The sequence below is a fragment of the Glycine max genome, chromosome 6 (assembly GCF_000004515.6).
Source record: "Glycine max cultivar Williams 82 chromosome 6, Glycine_max_v4.0, whole genome shotgun sequence".
Taxonomy (NCBI): Eukaryota; Viridiplantae; Streptophyta; class Magnoliopsida; order Fabales; family Fabaceae; genus Glycine; species Glycine max.
In genome coordinates, this window is record NC_038242.2 from 2011283 (window position 1) to 2037094 (window position 25812).

At 31.6% G+C, this 25812-nt stretch overlaps 3 protein-coding genes across 3 annotated transcripts; 1 reads left to right on the top strand and 2 right to left on the bottom strand.

The window, feature by feature from the left end:
* Positions 1 to 3417: 3417 nt before the first annotated feature.
* Positions 3418 to 5493, bottom strand: LOC100816842 (aldehyde oxidase GLOX). Its single transcript, XM_003527718.5, has one exon. The coding sequence runs from the start codon at positions 5342 to 5344 to the stop codon at positions 3668 to 3670; it is 1677 nt and encodes a 558-aa protein (XP_003527766.1). The 5' UTR covers positions 5345 to 5493; the 3' UTR covers positions 3418 to 3667.
* A 7889-nt stretch (positions 5494 to 13382) lies between these two features.
* Positions 13383 to 20429, bottom strand: LOC100800482 (protein DECREASED SIZE EXCLUSION LIMIT 1). Its single transcript, XM_006581121.4, has 14 exons — positions 20037 to 20429; positions 19157 to 19460; positions 18823 to 18885; positions 18653 to 18724; positions 18501 to 18557; positions 18150 to 18352; positions 17990 to 18048; positions 17800 to 17887; positions 17527 to 17593; positions 15652 to 15734; positions 15483 to 15574; positions 14532 to 14638; positions 13773 to 13836; positions 13383 to 13675 (listed from the first exon to the last, which is right to left on the bottom strand). Exons 2-14 carry the CDS (start codon positions 19258 to 19260, stop codon positions 13577 to 13579), a joined length of 1158 nt encoding a protein of 385 aa, XP_006581184.1. The 5' UTR covers positions 19261 to 19460; positions 20037 to 20429; the 3' UTR covers positions 13383 to 13576.
* LOC100801028 (probable 1-acylglycerol-3-phosphate O-acyltransferase) lies at positions 20420 to 24831 on the top strand. Its single transcript, XM_041016057.1, is given in 7 exon segments — positions 20420 to 20439; positions 21294 to 21426; positions 21428 to 21570; positions 21572 to 21683; positions 21784 to 21944; positions 23074 to 24518; positions 24597 to 24831. Coding segments are annotated over 6 exon segments (783 nt in total). The 3' UTR covers positions 23288 to 24518; positions 24597 to 24831.
* The last annotated feature ends 981 nt before the right edge of the window (positions 24832 to 25812 follow it).

A 25812-nucleotide genomic window follows, 5' to 3' on the forward strand; every position in this document is an offset into this window, starting at 1 on the left:
AATATATTTTTTATAAAAACAATTAAATATTATTATTTCTAAATTAAAATAGATCCAAAAATACCCTAGTATTAAAATTTCACCTATACTAAAAATTTAAAATTTACAAAAACTTAGGGGCCAAGGTCCCCCTATGCTCTACACAGTTCCGCCACCTATACTAAAATAATTAATTAAAACATATTTTTACTATAGTTTGTTAATAAGATTTTATTATTATGATGATTATTTCTATTAACAATAATTACAATCACTCGGTTTAGAATTTAGTTACATTTAAGATTTATCATTTTTTTCTAAAAGTGTATTTTATAAAAATTGAAGCTAATTTTTTTTTTCCACAAATTCAACCAATACTATCAACTGAGCTTCACTGTTTGAGTTTTATTTTTATTATTTTGCTTCATAGAAATGTAAACTTGTATTGGTAATAATTTAAAGCGGTTGAAATTCAAATTTTATAGTTTTCCCTAGTCCACAGTCGTGAGCTCAAAACAAAAGCCTATGAATCTGAATTGAGACTTCAGACTTGAGATTACGGAACAGTATGATCCGTGAAAGTCACAACCCATAGGCTAACTTGTTTGTTAAAGCGGACGATTGATCCAATCCAATATCAAAACTTGGTTAATCAGTATTCAGTTTCATGTCCTCTTGTAATCTTGGGCAGTGCACTTCACCACTTCACCTAATTAACTATCTAATTCACACAGCATGTTTGAAAATTATTATTTTTAAACTAATATTTTTAACAAATTTCTTTTAAAATAATGATAAAAATAAATGTTTAAAACAAAATGAGTTTTGATATTTATTTATTTTTTAAATAAAATATTTATTTAGAGACATTAAATTATTTATGATTATCATATTATCCCTAAAATATAAACATTTATTTCTCTCCAAAAATGAACGGAAAAGAGAAATAAATGAGTCTTAAAAATATAAACATTAAATTATCATATTATTCCTAAATAAATTTAATATTACAAAAGAAGTAGTTAAATTTTTGGTCCAAATAATTTGATGTAGGTTACTAAAATACTCTAACATGAGAGTAGGTTAGCAATCTTCATATATTAATGCTTTACTTATTAAGTTATTATTGTGTGCCATTTTGTATTTTTCCACTGCATTTCAGTTTGCCTTCTAAGTATCTTACATAATCAGCCTTAAATTATTATTTTTATAATTTATGTTATTATTTAGTTGATAGAAATCAATTATCATGAAATATGTTGTTTCAAATCTTACGTGACAATATTATCCGTCAATTTTGAAACAAACTATGCTATTTTATTTTTAAAATAATATTTTTTTTTATTGAATATCTAATGGTTCGAACCAATTCAACTTGATTTTGAATGGTCGAGTTAAGCAAAAAGAAAAATACTCAAAATTCAAGATTTGAACCGAAGCAAATCAAATCAGTTGGTTCATATTTCATTTTCCCCAAATTCAAACTAAGTTAACTCTAAACACTCATGATTTTTGTCTCAAGAAAAAATTTATTATTATTAATTATTTTTTAAAACTAGCAGTAGATAATGTATCTTTACAAGTTTGACATTTAGATGAGATATCAGAGTATTTCTACAAGCTTTGATCATCTTGGATTGACTATAGAACTAATCTCTAATTTGAGACTCTGACATACTGAACTTGTTTTTACCTCCTTCAAGAATGCGTTTCTTAAAAATGAAATTTGTGTTATCCTCTAAAAACTTAATTAGTATGTGTTGTTGATTGAGTCACTTTTTTTAAAAAAAAATACTTCCGGCTAAAACTACTTAACCAGTTATTTTTACTTTCAAATTACTCTCCTTGTTAATTTTTAACCGTTGCATTTTAGGGAAAAAAAACTTGTTTATGTTTATCTATCATTCATAAAGAATAATATCACATTAATTATTTATTTATTAATTATATATTCTTGCTTATCTCTTAATCTTAATTAATTTATATATGTATTTATCGTGGGATAAAAAGAAAAAAGTAAAATAATAAGAAATTCTATAACTATTTTAGTGAAATCAAAAAAATTAATTACATTCATTAGTTTTTTCAAAAATAACTTTAAACGACAAATAAAAAATAACGAATGAAGTACTTGGAGAGATTAATATGTGAAGAATGAAATGAATTATTTACTCAATTAAATGAGAAGAATTGGATACCAATTGAAAGCTCGATGTCATCATGGAGCTATCATTAATAGACGAATTTATTTACCATATATAAATCTTTCCCTAGATATATGACAAGTCCAATTAAGAAAATGTACAAAGAAAAGTTAACAAATTTTAATAAAATACTGGTATATAGTTGACTCGTAGCTAAGGGGATTAATAAATAACAATAATAAAAGGAAATGCCTTAGTTATTTTTGTCAATTAGAAGATCTTGATAATATCGATATAAGTAGAAACTTTAACCTATATAGTTAAATTGAAAGGGGAACTAGTTTCCGAAAAGGATGCCATAAAACTTTAACTTTTAGGTATACGAATTTAATTTCATACGGAGCATATTTTTTTTAAAAAAATATATGAAAGGATATTTGTTAAAAAAATGAATTACTTAAGTGGATCTCAAAACTTCGAAGAGTTTTTTTTTTTTCGAACAAAGAATATCATAAGTTTGCTAAAAAAAAAACTATTATTAAGTATAAATTAATAAATTAGTTACATGAAAATGATAATATATACTGTATGTAATTAAATTACATTAATGCATCTTAACTAAATTTCTCAACACATGCATGCTAGAGTAGTAGAGTGTGAAATTTTGCCTTGCTGGCTAGAACTAGCCGAATACCTCTTCATTAATACCCACCAAAAATATTGCTCAAATGGTGCCCGTATACCTGTTGCGAAAGAAGAAACAACTTATCTAGAGTAAGCAAAATAGAAAACAATGTCTTCAGATAAAATCGATCTTGATAAATTTAAATTAAATTGTTAAATATAATTAATTAAATGAATGCTTAAATTAATCTTAACTTTGAAAAAGAGAGAAGAAATAGCTTTTTTAAAATTAAATTAAAACAAACAGCGGATAAATCCCCGTTTGTAGAATTAATTTTTTCATCGTGACATTTATTTTAATATAAAATCACGTCTTCATCTCTTCTAAGTTTTAACAATTTCAAATTATTCTTTTTTTTACAAATTTAAAAACAAACAGGTTTGTTATGGATGGCTGAAACTATTGTGTCGGGTCTTATTTTGTGTTAATGATGTACGTACTAGGTCATATGATTAATTTATTTTTTTTGACATATTATGTCTTACTTAATTGTTGCAGTGACTTATGTAGTTATATGTATTCCTTCATCACTAAGTTGGATCTTGTACTAGTATTTGCTAACCAAACCCAATGTTAAGAATTGCAAAGAAATAGTATCATAAACAATAATTACAAACTCCCTAGGGCATTATTTACATGCCCCGCCAGAAATCACTTTATTTAAATTTGATCTTCCCATATCTTACAGTTAATAAATGCTCACCTACATCGGTTCACTCCCTGAATAAAAAGAACAAAATAAAACATATAGGAAGGAAGTTGAAGAGCTCCTTTGTTATTTTATAGATACTTTGCCTTTCATAAAAAAAATAAAAATGGAATGAAGTTGAAGAGTAGGCAGCGAGGAAAATTGACAGTTTCACACCATCTGGACCCAAATACCCTGGCTTGGAATTTCTTGATGAACCAGAAACAGCAGATAGAAACCCGGTGGCGCAAGAACAGCGGAAACCGGCGCGGTAACTTCAACCTCGTACGTCGATTCCCCAACCTTACTCAAATCGTGTGGCTCCAGCACCAGCATCCTCTGATTCATGGAGAACGAGTGCGTGTTAAATGGCGGCGACAGCATCGTAACCGACACCGAATCCCCAACCAAAGTCGCGCTCATCACCTCAAACCGAAGCCTCAACGTCTGACCGTACTTGAGTTTTGTTTGGGACGCAGGAAACACTATTGTGGGACGCACGCTAGAGAATCCAGGCTCAAGATACCAAGGAGAAAACGCTTCCAACCGTAACTCCGTTGGGAACAAAACATTCGTAAATTTGTAATAAATGTGAGGGTTGCTCCCAGCAACCAGAACGCGACCGTCACGAAGCAAAACGGCACTGGAGTGGTACATTCTCGGAATATCAGACGATGTTTGAACCTCAAATCTCGACCCGACCCGATTATTTGGTTTATAAAGAAACGGACTCAGTAGCGGGTTACGGCCCAATTCCCAGCCCGCAGTCCCTACGGCTGCTCCATTAACAATCAAAACGTCGCCGTTCGGGAGTAAAACCATGTCACTCATGACTCTAGCACCGGGCATTGTTTCCATATCCCATTTCGGGTTCGGGTCGGTTATTTTAATCCGAGCGCACGTTTCCAACGCTGGAACAAACTTACCCGATAAAGCATTCTGGTAAGCTCCTCTCGGGGCTCCACCACAGATTAAAACCTCAGCCTCCACTTTAGGTGCTCGAAGATTCTTCAAAGGAAGCAAAACCGCGGAACCGGTGCTAGGATAACACCGTGGATCTCCACCTGGTATTTGAGGGTACGTTCTCACCACACTGTTCTTATTGTAATCGAATAAGATAGCGCGGTTGTTTGAGAAGATAAAAAGGTTGCCATCCACGTTTAGAAAAACAAACGGGTAGAGGTTGTTTTCAGCGTTAGCGTCGTTGGTTTGAACCAGAAAAGGTAAGCTGTAAGTGTTCTTAGCTTGTGTCTTGGGGTAAAACTCGTAGTTGAATTGTCTTCTTCCGCCGATAATTATTTGTCGCCCATCTGGCAAGATGTGATTGGTGGCGTACCATCTCCGTGCCGCGAGTCCATCGTCAATTTCTTTCCAGTCGCAGGTGCGGCACGGGGTGAAGGTTCTGACGGCGCGGTCGCCGTCGTTGAATCCGCCGGTCTGAACTAGTGTTCCGTCGGGAGAGGCTGAAGCGGAGGAGCACCAGACGTTAGTTTGGACGAAGAGGGCGCGGAATGTGTTGGCTACCACGTCGTATTCGACAGAGTGTGCGGTGCAGTCGGTTTTGACGACCATTTCGTTTGGGTTGTTGCGGCACCTTCCGTCGGGGAGGGTTAGGTTGGAGAGTCCAAAGTCGGTGCGGTCGAAGATGATGACGCGGTCGTTGTGGAGGAGCTGCATGTGCATGGCGACAATGCCGATGTTTTTGTGGAGGAGCTGCCACTGTCCCTTGGCGGCGGCTTCCGCCGCGTGAAAGTGGAGGATAGGAATAATAATAATAATAATTAGGAGGAGGAAGAGTGGTGAAGAGGTCGACATTGGTGTGGTTTGGGAATAACTTAGTGTGGGCATTACCCTGGGGTGGAGAACAGTCAAAGAGAGGTGAGATAAGGTGCAGTGCAATATGGGGTCGCTCTACCGGCTTTAAACACTGCTCAGGTCAGTCACAAAATAGAGAAACTCTCCCACACGCAAGGGAACGCGTGAGATACTCTTGATGTATATGAATACTCCAACAGACAAGCCCCAAGTTAAAATATAGGTAAATAGTTATTTTTGTTCCGTGTTGATAAATTTATTTTGAAAAAATAAAAATTTAAATTTTAGTTTTCAAAAATAAAAATATATGATAAATTCATTCATGCATTAATTTTTGTTTGTTACTGAAAGAGTATATGTCACACATTTAAGGATAAATTTGTGAACACTCTATATATTCAAGGAGAAAAATAATTATTTACCCAAAACATAATTTAATCTTCATCATCCTCACTTTTTTAATCGTTAGAAACATAATATTATAAAAAAGTAAACATAAGTTAGAACAAACATAATAATAAGTACAATATTGATTAATAAACATAATTTGTCTATGTATATTACTCTAAAATTTTTAATATGATAGTACCTTATCCAAAATATGAAACTCAAACAAAAATATTCAGTAATTAAGTTCATCATTACAAAAAAATGAGACTCAACTTAATTTTATTATTACTTAATGTTGTCATAATAGAAATTTCAAAACCATTGAAAGATTATACTTATTCATCAATATTATGCTTATTATTATGTTTCTTCTAAATTATGTTTTTTTTACTACTTTTTAAGTGTGTGTTATAATGTTATGCTTATAACAATTTAAAAAGAAAATGTAAAGATTAAATTATATTTTAAATAAATGATCATTTTCGTCTCTAGATACGTAAAATACTGACAAATTCGTTCATAAATGTGTCAAGTATACTCTTTCATTAGTGACAGCGAACTCTTTCATTAGTGACAGCGAACGAAAATTAATAGATGAATGAATTTGTCGTATTTTTTTCACTTTCGAAAATTAAAATTAAAATTTCAATCTTTCAAGAATAAATTTATCAACACCGTATATATTCAAATAAAAAATGAGTATTTGCCCATAAAATATTCACATATTTTTGTTACTTGTTGTTACAACGATTTTCTTAATGGTAAAGAAAATGCAAAAGTTGAATTTCTAACTCTTGGACAAAAGGTTCATGAAAAGACAGATAGAGATAGCTGCAGTGCAGCTTGCATGCATAAGCTGATTGGAAGGTTGTTTTTTTGGATAGACGCGTCGAGCTGAAAGTCAAACTCTGAATAAGTATTTTTATTTTAATATGCCTTGTTAACTAAAAAATCTGAGTTATTAAATTAAATTAGTGGAAATTAATATGTATTAGGAGAAAATTTATTTAATTATAATTATTTTTTTTAATTTATTTTAAATTTGGTAACAATTAATGTATTAAAAGTTAATTTATTAAATTAAAATTAGTGATTAATTGATTTTAAATTTGAAAAAAATATTCAAATATAATATGTTTAATTAAAAATATTGACTTAATTGATTTTAAATTTAGTAAAAATTATGTGTTATCTTTTAAACTCCACAATTTAATCATTCTATTTTAAAATAAAGATATTTAATATTCATATTTTTTAAAAATCCACAATGGTCTTCCATTTTAAAATTATGTGTGTGTGGACAGATTCAAGAGGGATAAGAATGGGCTTTGGCCCCCTCCCTTGGAATCTATTATATAAAAGAAAATAAAATAATAATAAATATATTTTTTAGTTGATATTTATTTATTTTTATTTTAATAGTGCATCATATATATTTATACATAAAATTGATAATAAATATTTTTGCTAGACTAATTATTTACATATATATTTATTAAAATTGATAATATTTAAAAGTCATGCTACTTTTTAAATAATAATATTAAATCGTGAGCATAGAATGTTTATATTTAATTTTTGATATGTCATACATATATACATAGGATTGGCTCACAATACTAATTTTTGTGCGACTATGGAAGCATGAGAATGTTATGCAGTTTCTTCACAAAAATTACTTTGTTAAATTTCAAAAGCCACGCATTCACGTACAGTAAGTTTGTTGAGACTGAATTTTTTTCTCGACCCATTCATTGTTTAAATTGAGATTCTATTTAATAGGGAGTTACCTTGTCTTAATTGTGTTCAACGTATGTTTGAGTGTCAAATGAAACTTTAAATGGTGAACAAGATTCTAATGAATTCATCCGCTGTAGCGGCACCTGTTTGTCTCCTCTTATGGTCGAAGTATTATTAAATCAATTCATAAATCAGAATAATTTATGTTCTGGCCTCAATTTTTTAAGCAATATATTTTTTTTATATAACTAAATCATGTTCATTCCTCTAATAGAAACTAATGCATATTGTTGTGTGATGCACGGGAAAATTATTATTAGAAAAGTAATATTGTTTTAAATAAATAAATTTGAAATTTGAAAGAATAATAAGTATATTTCCATATAAAAATTAATATGACAGGACAACTTAATTTTATTTTAATTTATCATAATAAAAAAACCTTTAAGTTATAATTTTATTGAAAAAGCTAACATAATTCCTAAGTTTATCATGCTCATAAAATTATCTTTAACTCGAATTGTCACCATATATAATAAAAGAACAATTGAAATTTTTTTACACTTGAATTTAAAAGATATAACTATGCAGGTTATATGACATTACATAATAATACATAAGTTATACTAATATAATTTATTTTAAAGTCACATAAAAATAAAACCTAATTTCTTAAATAAATTATAATAATCTGGTATAATACGTGTGTATTCTAAATATTTAAATTAACAGCCAAATTATAAAACCAATCTAAGAATGATATATGATTTTTAGGATAAAATTTAAAAAATAAGCGTAGCATCACCCAATGCCGCGCGTATGCCAGAACCATATTTTTTTTTACACGTGCAGGACAGACAGACAGACAGAGTTAAGAATTCAACGTTTTCTTTCTTTCTCATTACATCTGACGAGAGACAATCTACATTCTTCAATCATATTCATATTCTTACATGCCTTTTCTTCCTTCCTTTCTCACTTCAAATGTACTTTTTCGTCGGTGACCCGGTCTTGATCACTTTGTTTTCTTCTCAGAAACAAAACAAAGAATATTTATCCACTTTATTGTTCATCAATGTCAGGCCAAAAAAATTAATGCTGCTATTCCAGTTATTGGTGTGAGAATAAATGATTTGGTAGACGATTTTACTTTTCTTTTGTGTTCTGGGTCTGCATGTACCTTTTTCTTTTTGGTGAAACTGCATGTACTAGTACGAAATCATTTATTCATCGCCTTACATTGAAAGTTAATCGATCTATGATTTCTTTTGTTTACGTGCTGTTAGATTAAATATACATTTATGCATGATTAGTCTAATTCGCTATTTACTCAGGTATTCATAAGCTAATACCCGAATCGGCAATTGCTTTTCTCGACCCGCTTCTAAAATTCTTAATTCTTAAGTTTTTTTATATAGAAATAATTAAAGTTGCATAAAATAAAATGATAAATTCTATCGTGCAACAGTTTTCATGAAAAGCTTTCTGAACATTTAGGTTTTTATCGAAACTTGGTTACCTGCTAATTATGATCTAGTGTAAGGTGAAAAAATTGCACCATCTGAAATTGGGTTTATGGGTAGTGTTTTTTGTAAACAATCTAAAATATATTATTCTTATTTTCATATTATTCATATATTGAATCATACATTTTTAATGGCTTATATGAAATTTACTCATAAACAAATTGATACGCTAAGATAGACGTGTAAGGTAGTAAGTGCTGAATTTAAGTTAAAAGCATATGTTTTTATGCAGTGAAAAAATATTGTCATTGCAAATGGAAATAAGAGTAAGAATAGAAAACAAAGGGATAACCGGAATAACTGTAGTTCTAGTTCCTCAGAATAACAGTGTGAATAATTAATTGTGATTAATTTCTCTCCTATTTTTCAATGATTTTAATTTTGCTTCAGAAATATAATAAGATTTGGAACTCTTCACCTTCATCATTCTAGAAAGAGTTAACCTTTGTTCTTTCACACTTGACATGGCTATATATTTATTTATTTATTCAGAATATTGATCTACACAATGTAAATTTTTTTAAGGAAAAAGTATGGTAACCCAGTTCAGCGCTCATTTTTTATGCTTTGATTGTTTGAGAGATAACTTGTTTCAAAAGTTCTCCCAACTGTCTAGCCCTGAGAATGGTGTAATATTAAAAGGGAAAGAAAAAAAGCGAAAGATGTAAAAGTACTTTATGATTCCATGTACATTTTGAAAATGTAAAGTATGAGGATTGATTTAATTGATAACAAGATCTATAGGATGACAAAAATATTCTTTTATACTTTGTCAGTTATTTTTTATGTGATAAGTTTTAAGTTTGGAATCATGCCGATCTTCCATTAATTTTAGTTTTATTTGAAGAAAAGGTATTTATATCTTTGTTGAGTCTTGAGTATTGGAATAACCAAATGACTCATAAAATTATTTTCGCAAAAATAGTATATTGTAAAATTAGTTACACATTATTAACTTAATTCCAAAAGAATTTTTTTATCGGTAAATATTAGCTGTTGATTGTTAATTTTTTTTTTTAAAAAAAAAACTTACAGATTTTTCCCTTTTTTTCTTCTTTTATCATTAAAATAACCTTACAATTTTCATCCCAAAAGAAACATATATGTATCCTGATTAACAAAGACACCATGAAGATCTGAGTTTGAGATTTGGGTACAAAAGAAAAAAAAATCCAATTAACCACTTCAACACCTAATTAGAAAACGATAAAGTGGTCAATTAAATATGGGCTCAAACAATTTGTTGTCCTGTCTTAATCTTAATCAACTGGATTTGTTAAATGAGAATAATTCCAACATTTTGGATGGCCTTCACATCGATCTTCAATTTGTGGCCATAAATGTTGTCCAGAAAGAAAATTAATCAGAGATGACACCCTTGTACTCTGACGGCATATATAGTAAATGCACGTTCTTGTTTTGTGGCGTGCGTTGCCATTACAAAAGCTGGCTTAATTAGGTCTCTATCCTTCGGTGCCTTAGCTAGCAAAACCATACTGTAAAAGGGTCACATTTCCCACTACCTTCTTCCCAATTTGGTCTAAGCATCTTATATTTGAATTTACGCACGCACCAGCCTGACAAGTTTGTCTTTACAGTAAAGCGTGTTAACCGTTAAACCAAGAAATTAAGCTAGTACGTAGCCAGAGCATTCCTTTGTTTAGAAGTTATCGTGACATGTTTATGGAATCAGTCGCACTCATCTAGTTGTATAATATATATCAAGGGTTTTACTATGGTTAACAAATTAAAAGAGATTTTTTTTTATAGTGGAAATCATATAAAAGAATATTTAATTTTTTACGAAAGTGTATTTTATGCATTTAAATAAAATACTTTTCTCTTTTATTATTTCTTTAAGAGAATTACTAATTAGTATTATTAGTTGATTAAAGATTTTTTTATATTAAAATACATAAAATCATATTATTTATAATTTTTTTTTACATTTTTCTATATACTCCACAATAAATATATTTTTTTTAATTAGTAAGAATTTTATTCTAAGGACACTGATTAGAATCAATGTTTTAATGATACGGGTTAACATCTGGCCTCCCCGTCAAGATATTTGTTAACATAAATGTTTAAGTATGAAAATAAAATAATAGTAATTAATTATTTTCTGTTAAATGTTGTTGGGACCAAATCAATGAAAATTTAATTATAAGGTTATTATTGTCGTTCAAGTTCATTGGCCAACAACTTCAAGTTAAGCAGAAGATAGATGCCTTCCGTTTTAAAATGTATTATTTTTGATCTGTCACATCCGAGAAAAAGAATACCATTTCAGGCAAGTTGATTTGACATCCTTTTCAGATTTGGTCCTACGCATCTGTTTTTTACCCGGCATGTTTCAGGGTGACATGCCAGAGATACAGTTTCAAATTTCAATTGAATCTCATAAATTTTTTTAACTGACAATTGAATCTCATAATAATAATAATAATTAATATGGTAACTGGAATTATTTAATTCACAGTATTCTATCTAATTTAACCTTTTCCGTGACCCTCAAATCCCTCTGGTTTCGTACCGTTGCCTTGTCTCAATTATATGAATATGGATTTACTACTATTTTCACGCATTTATATATTTACAAAAAATTATTTTAACACCCAAAACTAATATATAACTTGAGAGATAGAGATAAGAAAGGCAAATAATGTGATATGATAGGAAAATATAAAAAAATTAAGAAATATTGATTGAGAGTGTGATATTTAGGGATGTGAAAAAATCAAGACTCCTGTAATAATTAGTATTGTAGAATGAAAATAAAACTTTATATATATTTTAAGTTAGATTTATTATGTAAAGTATGAATGAACTGCTTAATTTTTTTTAGACGAACTACTTAATCTTTATCCAACGATTTGAGAGTTATTATAACTAATATTCTTTTGCATATAAAAAAGTATTCAATTAATTTTTTAGTTCTCCAATTATTATTTAGGTTTAATTTAGTTTTTAATATTTTTTCAATTTGATCATTTAATTTTTAAAATTAATTTAATTTGATTTTCTATTTTTTTTCCAGTTTAGTGCTTTAATTTTTAAAATTAATTCTTTTTCTTTAGAATGATACATTTTGTGACGGTTTTGAAATGTCTTATAAAGTATAATTTTTTAACATTTAGACTAAAGAATTAAACTAATTTAAAAAATTAGATGATTAAATTAAATTAAAAAATAAATTAGAAGAGTAAAAAATTAATTTAATATAAAAAACTGTTTCGAAAGTACATGGTTAAACAATACACTTTTTTTAAAAAAAAGAATTACACGTTATTATTTTATTTATCTTTTTAAACTTTAAATTCCATTTTTAATTTATCATGCACATTTATTTTATATTTTTAATTTTTAATCTAAAATTAAAAAAAATCGGAATAGTGAATGAGATGATTGCTATTTCTAAATATTTGTCTAGACTCGGACACATGCTCTGATTTTAGAAAAAGGATAATCCTCCATTGTTTACATCAAACGATTTTGGGAATTAAGCTTGCGACCTTGCGTGATCCAGAGGATTTCAAAACATCCGTGCTAATTCTGATTTGGCAAATGATGTCAGGTTTCTAGCTGGCTGGTAGCTATAGTAATCTTCGCTTTTTCTTTCATTTGGTTAGTGCATGCTTACATATGCAACATTTCTTCGAATCATGTGTTAAGAGAAGCGACCAGACTCGCTTTCGGTCTTAGAAGCATGTGTGATTTGCAATTATAAATTTATGTTGGAGGAAAAAGTAATTTTTAAGATCAAATGATAATAATGATCATAATACAATATATAAATTTGAAAAAAAGGAGGAATAATCACTTTTGCACCTAAACTTCACGAGGTGAGAGTGTGAAACATCGAGCGAGAAATAATAAAAAAAACTCAAGAATTTTTTTCCCTTCAATTTTACACTATTTTCTCAATTTAGGTGAGAAATATTATTATTCTATTTTATATTTTTAATTTCTGACACATTTTCACTTGATAGTAAACAATATAACAATACATATATATGAACCAAATTAAACTCAGTATGAATGATATTATTAGGAAGGAAAAAGAATCTTGTGAATTTGAAAAATATAATTTTGAATGAAATTTTCTACAAGAAGATATGTTCATGGGAGAAAAAGAACTCATGCCTATAATGTGTTAAATATAATATAACTTGAATGTGTTAAATATAATATAACTTGAAGTAGAAAGTATAGAGAAGTAGATAAATAGAGAAAAAAATACAAGAATTTAGAGAAAATAATAATAATGTGTTTTGTTTTTTTACAAAAAAAACTATTTATAGATATAAAAGATAATTGAGGAAATTATAAAAGATAAACATTAAAAATAAAATATCATAAACAATAATATCATATATGATAAAAGATATAGGCATCCACAATTTGATTATTCGTTAGTAGTAATTTCAATAATTTGACATTTTTAACCGCTTATTAGAGCACAAGATTAACACAAATGTTCCAAACCTTATCAATGAAACGATAATGACGTCTCACAAAATATAGGTGTTTTAGGAAACTGATAAATGTGAAAGGAAAATGTGTAATCTACAACTGTGGACATTGAATAATTTCATCAAATTCATTATCATATTCGAGGAGGATACAATTCCCATAGCCCCACGGTTGTGTCCTCCGATGCAGAGGCCATAAGCTTACAATCAGACGAATAAGTTACAGCATTGCACTGCAAGATAAACATGTCAGACAAAAAAACAAGTCAATTAAATTACGAATTGTCACAATAAAAAATTTCGTTTTTCATGTAGAAAACAGTGACTTACTGTGCCATGGTGATACTTTAAAATAGCTAAAGCATTTCCTTTGCGGTAATTATATATCCTCAACCTACCAATGGCATAACAGATATCAAACAACAGCAATTCTACCACCAATGAACAAAATGAAGGTGTTGGCTTTGAAATAGATCTTATGTTCGAACTTGGTTTATAAAAAAAAACGGGGTTCTGACACGACTGCTTCCAATAAAAAATACCAGTGATGTAGAAGAAAAAAAATGCACCTCTCATTGTCATTTATACTAAAAACTTGTTAGTTGTTACCGGGACCTTCTATTTCTATTTAACGGAGTTGAATTAATATCAATTTTAGGATTCAGATCTGGTTCACTTCAAAGCAACAATCATAATCAATCCTCTTATATATATAAATAAGAACCCTCCTAATTTACTCTCATAATATGCGTCACAAGACTTCTTTGTAAACGCATCTTACATTATGTTCTTTACATTTTTCTTCTACTTAAATATTATTGCATAAATTGAATGCTAATTTCTTTTATTTTTTTGGTAAACATGTTATTGGTACGGAATATACATAGGCTTTGCCAATAATTAATCTCCGTCGAAAAACTTGACTGATCACCTTTAATAAATTTTTCTCCTTCCAACCATGTTTTTTCCACCCACAAGACTCGAATTGACCAATAACTTCATAATTGAATCCCAATTTAAATTTGAACTTTGACGTTTATTTTTTTCCATACTATATTGAATTAATAAACACAGAGGACATTTAAAAACCTGTGGTCCCAGCCAGCAGTTGCAGCAATTTTTCCATCAGGCCGAATTGAGGTGCCTGAGATGCCCGGTCGATCCAAACTGATTTCTTTCTTGACCACACATGTACCCTTTAATCAACATGATTAAATGTAAGAAAAAAAGAAGAAGCTGAAAAAGGGTGTAGAAAACATTAACCTGCAGACTGGCAAGCCATCATATAAAAAATTCCATAGAAAATAATCATGCAATACAATTATGCAAACTGTCATTTCCTGTTCCCATACCCTGTTTATAGATACTATGTTGTTAGTCATACCAATTGAGTGCAACAGCAAGTCCATATTTATATATCACTTTTGGAAGACGTGTAAATACTAACTAGGTAGTTAAATTTAAGTACTGAATATATCTTGATCCCCGTTTTTTTTTATTCATACAAATTTAGCATGTTACGAGGAAGACAAACTCTAATCAAATGAATGATTTAACATCCAAGTTGAAGCCAGTAATCACCCTTTTATCTTATATATCTGAAGTCATTGGCCAGTTTGTATAACTCTGACTACATGAGTCCTTCGGATTGAGGTACAAAGATGTACATCTTAAATTAACGAATTCATTATATTTTCAGCGGCACATCAATTTAATCCATCTAACAAGCAAATATTAGCAACTGAAAGGGAAAGAGAGAAGAAAACACAGTTGTTTTGGTATTGTTGTACCACGGATAAAAGGCAACCAGAGAGACAGTGCGAATTATACAAACAGAAAATAAACTGAAACTGAAAATCAAATACTAACCCAAGGAAGGATCTACAGATTCTATTAATTAGTAGCAGCATAACAGTATCGATAATTCTTAGGACTGTGCTGCTTATCAACATGAAGATTGAAAATCATAACAATAAAAGAGCAACTTTTAGGAGCAAGATGTTTAAGTGGAAGAAGAAAATAAAAATAAATGGAAGTTACCGAAGAATGATCCAAGCTGTACATTACAATTTTGTCATCTGCAGCTCCTGAGATACCCCCTTTGCAAGACCCATCATTACAGACGCTCAGAACTACAAAACTGATCAGTTATTGACTACCATAAATTTTATTAAAAAATAAAGAATTCTTAGGAAGCTAAATTCCACACCTGGCTCAGAATGGAATTTTACAGAAGTTACTGGAACTCCGGGATTCCGTACATCCCACCAAAGCATGGAACCATCCTCATATCTACATTGGAATATAGGATATGAGATGGTAGTCAATACCTTATAACCTCGGCCTCCTATTTATATTACTAAAAATAGGTTAAGTACCCCCTATAACATATACAAGCTCAAGACCACTAACAATATGCTAAACAAATAAAGTAAAAAAAATTAAGCTAATTTAGATATATGTTATTCTTAATATTCTGTAACATTCCTTCAAGCTGAAGCTTTGTTACAAGTAGCAAACACGAAAACATAAGACAAAGAACACCAGCCCAGCTTGCCAAAGAAAATAGCCAACTAACTCTCCCTGAATCATAAAACCTTCAATTCAGTCAAGAACTCAGCTACCTTCACTACAAACTTAAGACAGAATCCAGACAGTCAGAAAGAAGAAAAGAAACTGCAGCCCATTTTAAAAAGGAAGTGATCACCAAGAGAAGAGAAACTCAACTCCATAAAAGGATAAAGAAAGGCAATGATGGACCACCTAATATTGAAGAGAAACTAGGATGACTCCTGCTCTGAAACATGTAACACCCTAGGTTGCATTGTTCTAGCTGGATAAAACCAAGAGAAACTTGGACAACTGCTCTTGGTGATAGGACCCACAAGAGAAGAATAATAGGGAATAGAGCCAAGTAGTTAAGAGTTGAAAACGGGCAAAGCAGTTAAGAAAATTGATTTATGGGTGAGCTTGAATGGTAGGAAGGGAGAATGGGAATAAAAGGGGAGGCATTCAGAATTGTTGTATTGGAAAACAGAAACAGAGCAGTGTCTCAGTTTGTGAAAACCCTTTGTGAAGGGGAAACACTTGGAAGGACATTTCTCTAGTTTGTTGTTTTGTACCACTAGGTCACACCTTTCTAGTCAACCATGACTCTCTACTTACTAGAAACACCATACACGCTTGTCTTTGCATAGGAGAAAGGAGGGAAGAATGGCATTCACGCAGCACTCCCGCAGACACAACCCAGGGCACCTTTGGCCATGCATAAAGAGAGAGGAGGAGGAACCACACCATTCTTTCAAATCCTCGAAACCACCTAGGCCCAGAGTTTTGTGAGTAAATGTGGGGGAAACTCAAGGCCAGTTAAGTAATGGTTCAAACTCCAAACCAAATCCCAAAAAACTGGAAGTGAAAGGTTTATCCCAGAAGAAATAAAAAAAGGGCAGAGTGGGAAGAGAGTGGACAAATGACACAGAGTGAGGTATTAACTGAGTTTATGAGGGCCTATATTGAGTAATCTTTTTCTTCTTCGGATGACATATAGTAATAGATTCCGACTTTCCTCTGTCATTTGTCTCTAGTACCAAGTCACAAAACCAGAAGTGTAACTTGAAGTATGAAATACATTTTTAATATTCTAAAACAAGTGTATGAACCATTCCAAGTGAGGGTTTTTTAATTACAAGTTGGAGGACAAAATCTTGACCATTGGATTATAACATGAACTGTCAACAAAACATAAAGATTATAGTGATTGTGACCCCTAAGTAACTTGTAATATTGGTCATCAATGTGATATTTAATGGTCAACATTGGTGCGTCTCACTTTTCATAATAAGATCACTTGATATACACTCTATAAGAGACCTGAAGGAACAAATATTGACCAGTCAATCTCAGGAGGATGGCCAATATTAGAAGTTACTTGGGTCACATGATCGTTTAAAAAAAAGAGTCACAAACTTTATGTTCTAACCCTATGCCATACATACTTGAGACACCCCTTTCACTTGATTTGCTCAAAACACACAAACACATGTATGAGAAAGGAGGGTGGGAGGGAAGAGGATTGAAACTATACCCAGCCAAGACATTTAAAAATCCTTGTGATTCAGACGGTAAAAATAATTGAAGTGCCATGCACATCCCTGACAAGAAACAGTTGTATTAATTCAGTTAAGGTATTTTTACAAAAAAAAAATACGCAATAAAATGTTAAAAAAAAGGAGAATGTAGAGGTGCATTAATAAAAAAATGTAAACATCTTGATAGCACCATATAACCTGAGAAATGAGAATGTCAAAAATTGATGGCAGAGGTTGAATCTCAATATAGACCAGAAAAAAATCTCTACCTTTGTTGCAAGGACTTGAAGAGTTACTAGGATTGCTTGAAGGGAGTTGTACAACTTTTTCAGCTGACTTGAGATCCCAAATTTCAACCTTTAAAAATGATAGAACTGATGAGCATAGGGGTTCATAATTTGGCAATGAAATATATTTAAAAGGATAAAGATAACTTTTACATTAGAAAGGTACACCTACCTCAGAGGACTTTTCCCCTGACAAAGCCACATATTGTAGCCCTTCATTATACATATTTTCTGTTAATACGAAGAGATTTTATCAATATCACTTGTATAACATAAAGTACAAACATTGTAAGAACTTCTTAAACATCAATTTTAGACTAGAACTTACAAACCTCCAAAGCTTTCAGAACAACTTTGATTGGTATAAGCCTCTTCTCTTCTATCCTCCAGAATTTCTCTATCAGGCACTCCTCCTAGCTCTGATCTATAGGAATCTTCTGATGCTTTCCCTTCTTTTGACCAAACAGAATGCTTCTTCACCATGGAAAACTTGCAAAAGTGGTAAGTATTTGTCTTGATTGTAAGTACTGGAATCCTGGGTTTGGGGGTGCAGATCAACAGAAAGTAAGATGATAATATAGAACATCTGTGTAGCTTATATAACAGAAACACAAGCTATCCTTTTAAAACTAAAAAAGGACGAGACATTTATAGAAGTAGAAGGAGTAAATATAGGTGTGTACCTGGACAAACCAGCATCACCAAGTTCCCAAACTTTTACAGTTCCATCCCTACCCTGGCTACATGCATACAGAACCAAAATGAATATCAATAAAGCAAAATTATGCTAAGATACTAAAATAGAAAGAGGGAAGATCAGGTAGAAAGGATGCACCTGACAAATTTATTGTTTCCAAGGGAAGAACTACCAGCAACAGCAACAATACCATGTGCGGCACTATGTAACCTGCAGTATAAAATTAATTTGCATCGTAATTCATAATTTCTTAAAATGAACGATGTTCTTCACAAATACGAGCAACAAAAATACGTAGAACTAAGCACCATGCTGATGACACTGTCCGATGCTGAAGTGTATCCCAAATCCGCACTTCACCATCAGCAGAACTGCAAGCAAGAGCATCAAGTGACTCAATATTAAGTGTAACTAATGGTACATGCAACCAACTAAATCAGGGAGTCTCTATGGTAGCCCTGATGGGCATGGTATATCCAGGGCAAGTTGTGAAACATCTATTGAATGCAAATTTTATAGTTAGAGTTAAAAATACTTGATAAAAAAAAAAAAAAAACTAGCAGCCAGTGAAATGCTTGATGGATACCAATCCACAATACCCAGGGGAAAAATGTGTATCAGAGTAACATTAGCAGTGAATACCCGGAGAATAATATTGGCTTAGAGGGATGAAAAGAAATGTCTGTGACCGAAGCTCGATGGCCACGTAACACTGCCACAGGATCAGGTGGTGGCCTTCTGCTCATTCTTTGTTCTTCTTTATGTTCCACCTGCAACTGAACTGACAAAATAGGCTTCCAAGCTCACCTATATTGACTCTCAAGTCAATTTTTTTAACTTCCTTGGCTGTCACTCAACTATTTGTTTTAGACTGTTCTAAATTGGGACTTGATAGAATTCATATACTCGCCTCTTCCTTCGTTCTTTGCTCTTTCAATTGAATAAACTGGAATTGGTTGAACCACATAAATTCAAAACATTTCACTTTCAAAAATTATATTTCCCTAGTACAAATTACAAATAAACAATAAATTGACATTTAAAGCACAAATTAACAAGTTCAAAATAGATATAATCAACAAAAGCTGGATCAATTTTTCCCTACTATTCTTTATGGGAGATGAACTTTGAGTCGATGCATCATCTATTGGTGTTTGAGCAGAAGATTACATTCAACTCTTTGAGCAAAATAAAAACAGCAAAACAATAATAAGATGACAATGGGCACACTGATATAATAACTCTAAATTCTAAAATCAATTAGTCTTTCTTATTCCTAGAGCTAAAATGAATCCAAAATGAGTTTGAAATGAAAACAATTGGAATATGAAAAATAAAGCATCAGTATGACATCATTTTTTTTTTATTGATATAGATTTTAATCCTTCAATAACCACACCAAACAGAGAACAGAAAAGCTTCAATCATCACCTCATGGAAACCCATGAGACCGCAAACAAAGAACAGTTCTCAAAACATGAATTTGCAATTGTCAAAAGGAAAAAAAAAAAGCCGAAGCTACCTGGTTGGTTGGACAGTTGGGGATTGGAAGAACCAAAGCAGCAAGTGTCCAGAACTTCAATTCAATTAAAAGCTGCAAGTCGTGCTTGAAATTGCACTAACAAGCCACGAAATCAACGAACAGCAGACCCACGAACTTGAACTCAAAAAGTCATGAAATTTAAGCGGAACAATGGGAATGTCACGTGCTCAGGCTCATCGCAACGATCGTCACGTGTTTTTTTGCGGAGATGGTCGGTTTGGGAAATTTTTAAAATTGTTTTTTTTTTGTCGGGTTAGACGGAGAGGACGCCGGCGATGCTGCTACGGTGGTGAGGCGGACGGAAACGGAAGGAGTAAGAGAGGAGGAAGTGGGTTAAATGGCCAACTATTACAATATGGGCCATGGCCCAAAAGCCTACAAGGTCACGTGGGTTAGGGGCAGCCATTACGATTCAAAGGCAAAAAAACAAAAAAGACACAAATGTAATTAAAACAAAATTCTTATACATTAAATAATAAATACATACAATTATTTAAATATTTTATATACCTTTTCATTTTAATGATTTATACAAATTAATTATATTTTTCATCCCTGCTATATATTATTTTAACTATTGAGTGAAATTTTGAGTTGAGAAATTTAATTTAAGCAATTGAAAATTGATAATTAAAATGTAAAAATATTAAAATAGAATGGAATAAAATTACTTTATAAGTGTGAAAATATTCATCAATAAAGATGACACACAAAACTAAAAAGGTATAAAATAAATATAATAAAATTATCACAATTATGACTTTATGATTTTGATAAGTTATTTTAGTTGGTTTTTAATTTTTTTATTAGTTAAAAAAATATTTTACATTCATTAAATAAGTTTTTATAAAATAATTTTTAATATTTTTTGAATTTTCAATAGTTTTGTGTTTCTAATTTTTTATATTTTATTTTATTTTCTTAAAATATTTATTTTATTTTTTTATTTTTTTTAAAATATACTATTTCTATTATTTTATATTTTTTAGCTACTTTAACCATTAATTATATCAAACAATTATAATTTAATAAACTAATTTTTTAGTTAGGGACTCAGCTCTCATTTAATCTTTAATTAATTAATTAAACTAATTTTGCCTAAGATAATCTATATATTAAAGTTGAAACCTCATTGTTAAATCTCATGAAATCACATCATAGTTCATAGTCTGGAAAAGTTATCTGCTATTGGCTATTAATTTGTGATGGTTATGAATTGTTGTTTGGGTTTGGCAGGACTGGTTATGTTCAAGAGCATGTTAACATTGGCTCTGATCCTCCTGGCTCCAAAGTGAGATGGTTCCGTTCATCCAAAGTGTGATGGTTTATTAACACCGTCACATTTGACAGTAAACCCGATTCTCCAAATGCTTGTCATGATTGATGGTTATGCTGCTTCCCAGGGTTTCTTTTTTCACATTTTTGATGCGCTTGCCTCTCGTTTTATAGTCATTGCTGTTGATCAACATGGATGGGGTGGATCAAGCAGACCTGATTTCACATGCAAAAGCACAGGCATGGTTCATTGATTCTTTTGATGAATGGAGAAAAGCCAAAAACTTGAGCAATTTTATACTACTTGGACATTCTTTTGGTGGTTATGTTGCTGCCAAATATGCGCTCAAGGTGAATCTCTTCCCACATTGCACTAAAATGCTACGTACTGTGACTTATTTATTTTCTTCTATTAATCGTTCTGATGTCTATTTTGATCATTTTAATATAGCACCCTCAGCATGTACAACACTTGATTCTGGTTGGATCTGCTGGATTTTCATCAGAATCAGATGCAAAGTCTGAGTGGATTACAAGGTTTTCAACAACATGGAAGGGAACAGTTTTGAACCATCTACGGGAATCAAATTTCACACCTCAGAAACTTGTCAGGTAAAACTGCTCTGTCCCATTTCTGTTATCGTATATGTTCAGATTAATATTGTCTGACTTACTTCCTTTAATATCTTTAGTAATAGTAATTTTGCTGTCACTGAAGTAGACTAGCATATTGACTTGCATTCATATGATCTATTTATTGTTGGATGATCAGTTCTGTATATTGCAAATCATTTGCTATTGATACCATTCAAACAATATATGAGATGGATGGATGGTAGGTTGTGGTGATGAGGGGTTGATTCTAAAATGGAACGATCATTCCCTATATGAAATTTGTTTGTTTTTGAAATGAAATAACTTTCCTAGCCATATTGAATTGTTGTACATGGAAAAAAATGCAGGATTGAATATCCAAATGGCATAAATACACTTAATAGAAAAAAAGGAATCAGGATTAACTATGCTAATGTATAATGTTCAAATTCATTTTTTTTAAATAAAAAATGATGTTGCCAGAAAATAGAGAAAATGCTTGTTTGTAGAAAAATGATCGAGTATATACACATGTTTTGGATAAAATACTTCATTAACTTTTTATGACATTTTCTTGATAAAACTTTGGATCACTATAGCATTCCTGCAACGTTGTCATATATTTTATTTTTCACATATTTACATAACTTTTATTCTTTAAATACTTTACATTAATATTTAAAATTAATTTACTACATGAAAGTTAGGTTAAAAATAAAATGAGATTTTATAAAAAATAACTTTAATAAAGGGTTATAATTGTCGTTCTTGAAAATAAATGAGGATGTGTAAGAAAAAAGAAATTAAATCTCATTCCATGAAGTATAGAATCACCAATCCCAACTCTTTGGGAAGGAATGACGATTCATAGTTCTATGGAATGAGGCATATGCTGTTTTTTGTCAACAAGCATGAGAATGCACATTCCATTGAATAAAGCATTGCAACAGAATCATAAGACATATCAGATTCAGGGCATCCCAATCAAATTAAATGGAATGACAGTTTCTCATTCAAAATCTGTACAATAATTTTTTTTTATCAAATTGTAGTACCAAACATACCATTAGTTGTTGTTATGTTGAACATTTGATTTTATTAAATTGTTTTTGTTTAATATTTTTCTTATATATATATTATGTGGCAGGGGTTTAGGTCCTTGGGGTCCCAACATTGTCCCCAAGTATACAAGTACTAGGTTTGGTACACATTCAACTGGGGAAATACTGACTGAAGAGGAATCAGCATTGCTGATTGATATATGGGATAAATGTAAGTACATTCTAATTTTAGTCTTCTGTTTATTAAAGACGATGTTTACCACACATTGGCCGCCAAAGCTACTGGAGAGCTGTGCTTAAAATATATTTTTTCATTTGGAGCATTTGCTAGGATGCCCCTTCTTCTCAGTTTGGTGATCATTCTCTTCCTATTGCTGAATTTCAATTTGTCTTCAACTGATTAGTTGTTATCCTAAAAAAATGTATTCAGATTTCAAATGTCGTGTCTTCTGGAATCCGAGTTCAACAATCACATGCATAATTAGAATAATTTCTATTTATGATACAAAATCAGCATATACATTACACTGTTTCTTGAACATGTTTTTGGTTAAAAAACACTGCCGAGTCATCTTGAAGTCAGTTTGGTCCAAGTATGGGTGGGACTCCTGTTTGAAAAATGTTTTGAAATTCCTGTTTTACTGATTGCTTTCTTAGTAAAAAAATTTATACAAAAGATGGTAGACTTCTGGACCTATAACCTCATAAAAAATACCTAAGCCCCTCACCTCTTGCCTAGTAGCTTAATTATTATTGTTTTCGTGTAGTCAAATACTAATCTTGATATAATTTGAAACTGTTAGATAAAAACAATACGATAGACTTTGTTTACAAACGAAAAAGTAGCTCGCTGCTGGCAATGTCAAAACTGCATCTGATGATTTGTATATATCCTATCCTGTATCATCAAGCAAACCATATATGCTTCTTGAGAGGATCAAAGGGGAGAAAAGAGTAAAGGAAGGAGTAAAAAACAGATTTTTTTTATTGACATTATCAAGATAACTGTTGCACCTTGTATCAATATATGCTTGGTGACCTTGGATTTGTAGTGTGGTTTATTTCTAACCAATGAACATCGAAGCCTGTAGTGTAGGAAAGAGGCATACTTGGAATGTAAAACTAGCATTCAGCCAAAAAAAATATATACTAGAAACATACCTAAAAAATTTGTTCATAAAGAGACCATGAGGAAATTTTAGGTAAACTTAAACTTTCTTTGCTTTACAGATTTTAGGTAAATATCCTAAATTCTATGGTTAATGCCATATGTGGGCTTTAGTCGAAGTCTTGTTAAACTTTGCCTCTCAATTTAAAAAAATCGGATTCCTCCTTTACTGGTCTTCATGCACTACTATTCTTGATTTTGTGTGCAATGTTTTATCATCCATCACTTTGGTGTTGCGGTGCCTCTGAGTGGAAGGTGCCCACCACTTTCATATATGGTTTCCAAGACTGGATGAATTATCAAGGTGCCCAAGAAGCTCGCAAGCATATGAAGGTTCCATGCGAAATCATCAGGGTTCCTCAGGTATATCTTTTCCCATTTCCCCTAATATGAAGTTATTTTATAATATTATTAGAACTAAAAAATAGTTACTTGTTGCAGGGTGGGCACTTTGCGTTCTTGACAATCCAACTGCCTTCCATTCAGCTGTTTTTTATGCTTGTGGAAGGTTTCTTACACCTGATCCAGACAATGAATCTCTTCCTCAAAGGGCTAACCTCTGCATAGGTTAGGTCTTAATTTTGTGCCAATCCTGTCTAGATGTATTGTTTCAGTCAAGTGGAATTTTCAAAATATCTGTAATAGCAATTTCAACAACAACAACAAAAAAAAAGATTTGTAGGAGAAATTTCTTTACTGGAAATTGTTCTATTTAAAGCTTGTTGCTCATACGATATTATATATCTTTGTTGTGAAGGCTTTATTATTGTAATTTGTGCGAGTATTTGTTAGGAGCAGAGGGGAGGGGAAGAAAACTACACTATTTGGTTTCGAGGACCAACACCTCCTTACAAACTAATTTTCTAAATTCTTCTCTTTCTGCCTTATTCATTGATTCTTAGAGCTTTTATACACAATTTCATGTCTACATTTCCACTACAATAACCGCTATAATAACCACTACAATAACCGCACCCCCACTACAATAACTGCTACTAGAATTATAACTACCCCTATGACAGGTTTTCATGGCAGAGCATCTACTTCCTAACATTCCCTAGCCCATAAAAAAGACCTTGTCCTCAAGGTGTTGGGTGTAGAAAACAGAACCTGGATCCCAAATGAAAACGGGTGTAAGAATTAGTGCCTGAAGATAATTGTGGAGACAGAGCCCTTTGGCAGCGACGAGAATGACGAAGATGAGGAGGAGGAAGGGGTGGTTGAGATTTGTGTCCCTGACCGTGGCAACACACACAACAGAAAGGGAGAAGTGGGTGTCAGAGGGAAGGATGCCACGACTAGAAGACTTTGTGTGGGACCGATGACTGACGATCGGGAGGGATTTGAAGGAGAGTGCGTGGTGCTTGTTAACGGGAAGGTGGGAAGTTGTCATGGGAAGGGGAGGCAACGTGGTTTCTGCTGTTGGTGGAGGCGGCGTGGTTTCTGCTGTTGGTGGTGGCTTAGCAGAGGAAGAAGTTGGGTTGTTTGTCTTGGGAAGCAGAGGCGGCATGGGTGGTGACTTCGCTGAGGCAGAAGATGGAGAGCGTTGTTTAGGTACCATGGTATTCAATATCCGAATAATGGTATCAAGTTTGGAAGTAATGGAAGTTTGGTCTGCAGCAATGGAAGTTTGGTCTGCAGCAATGGAAGTTTGAAT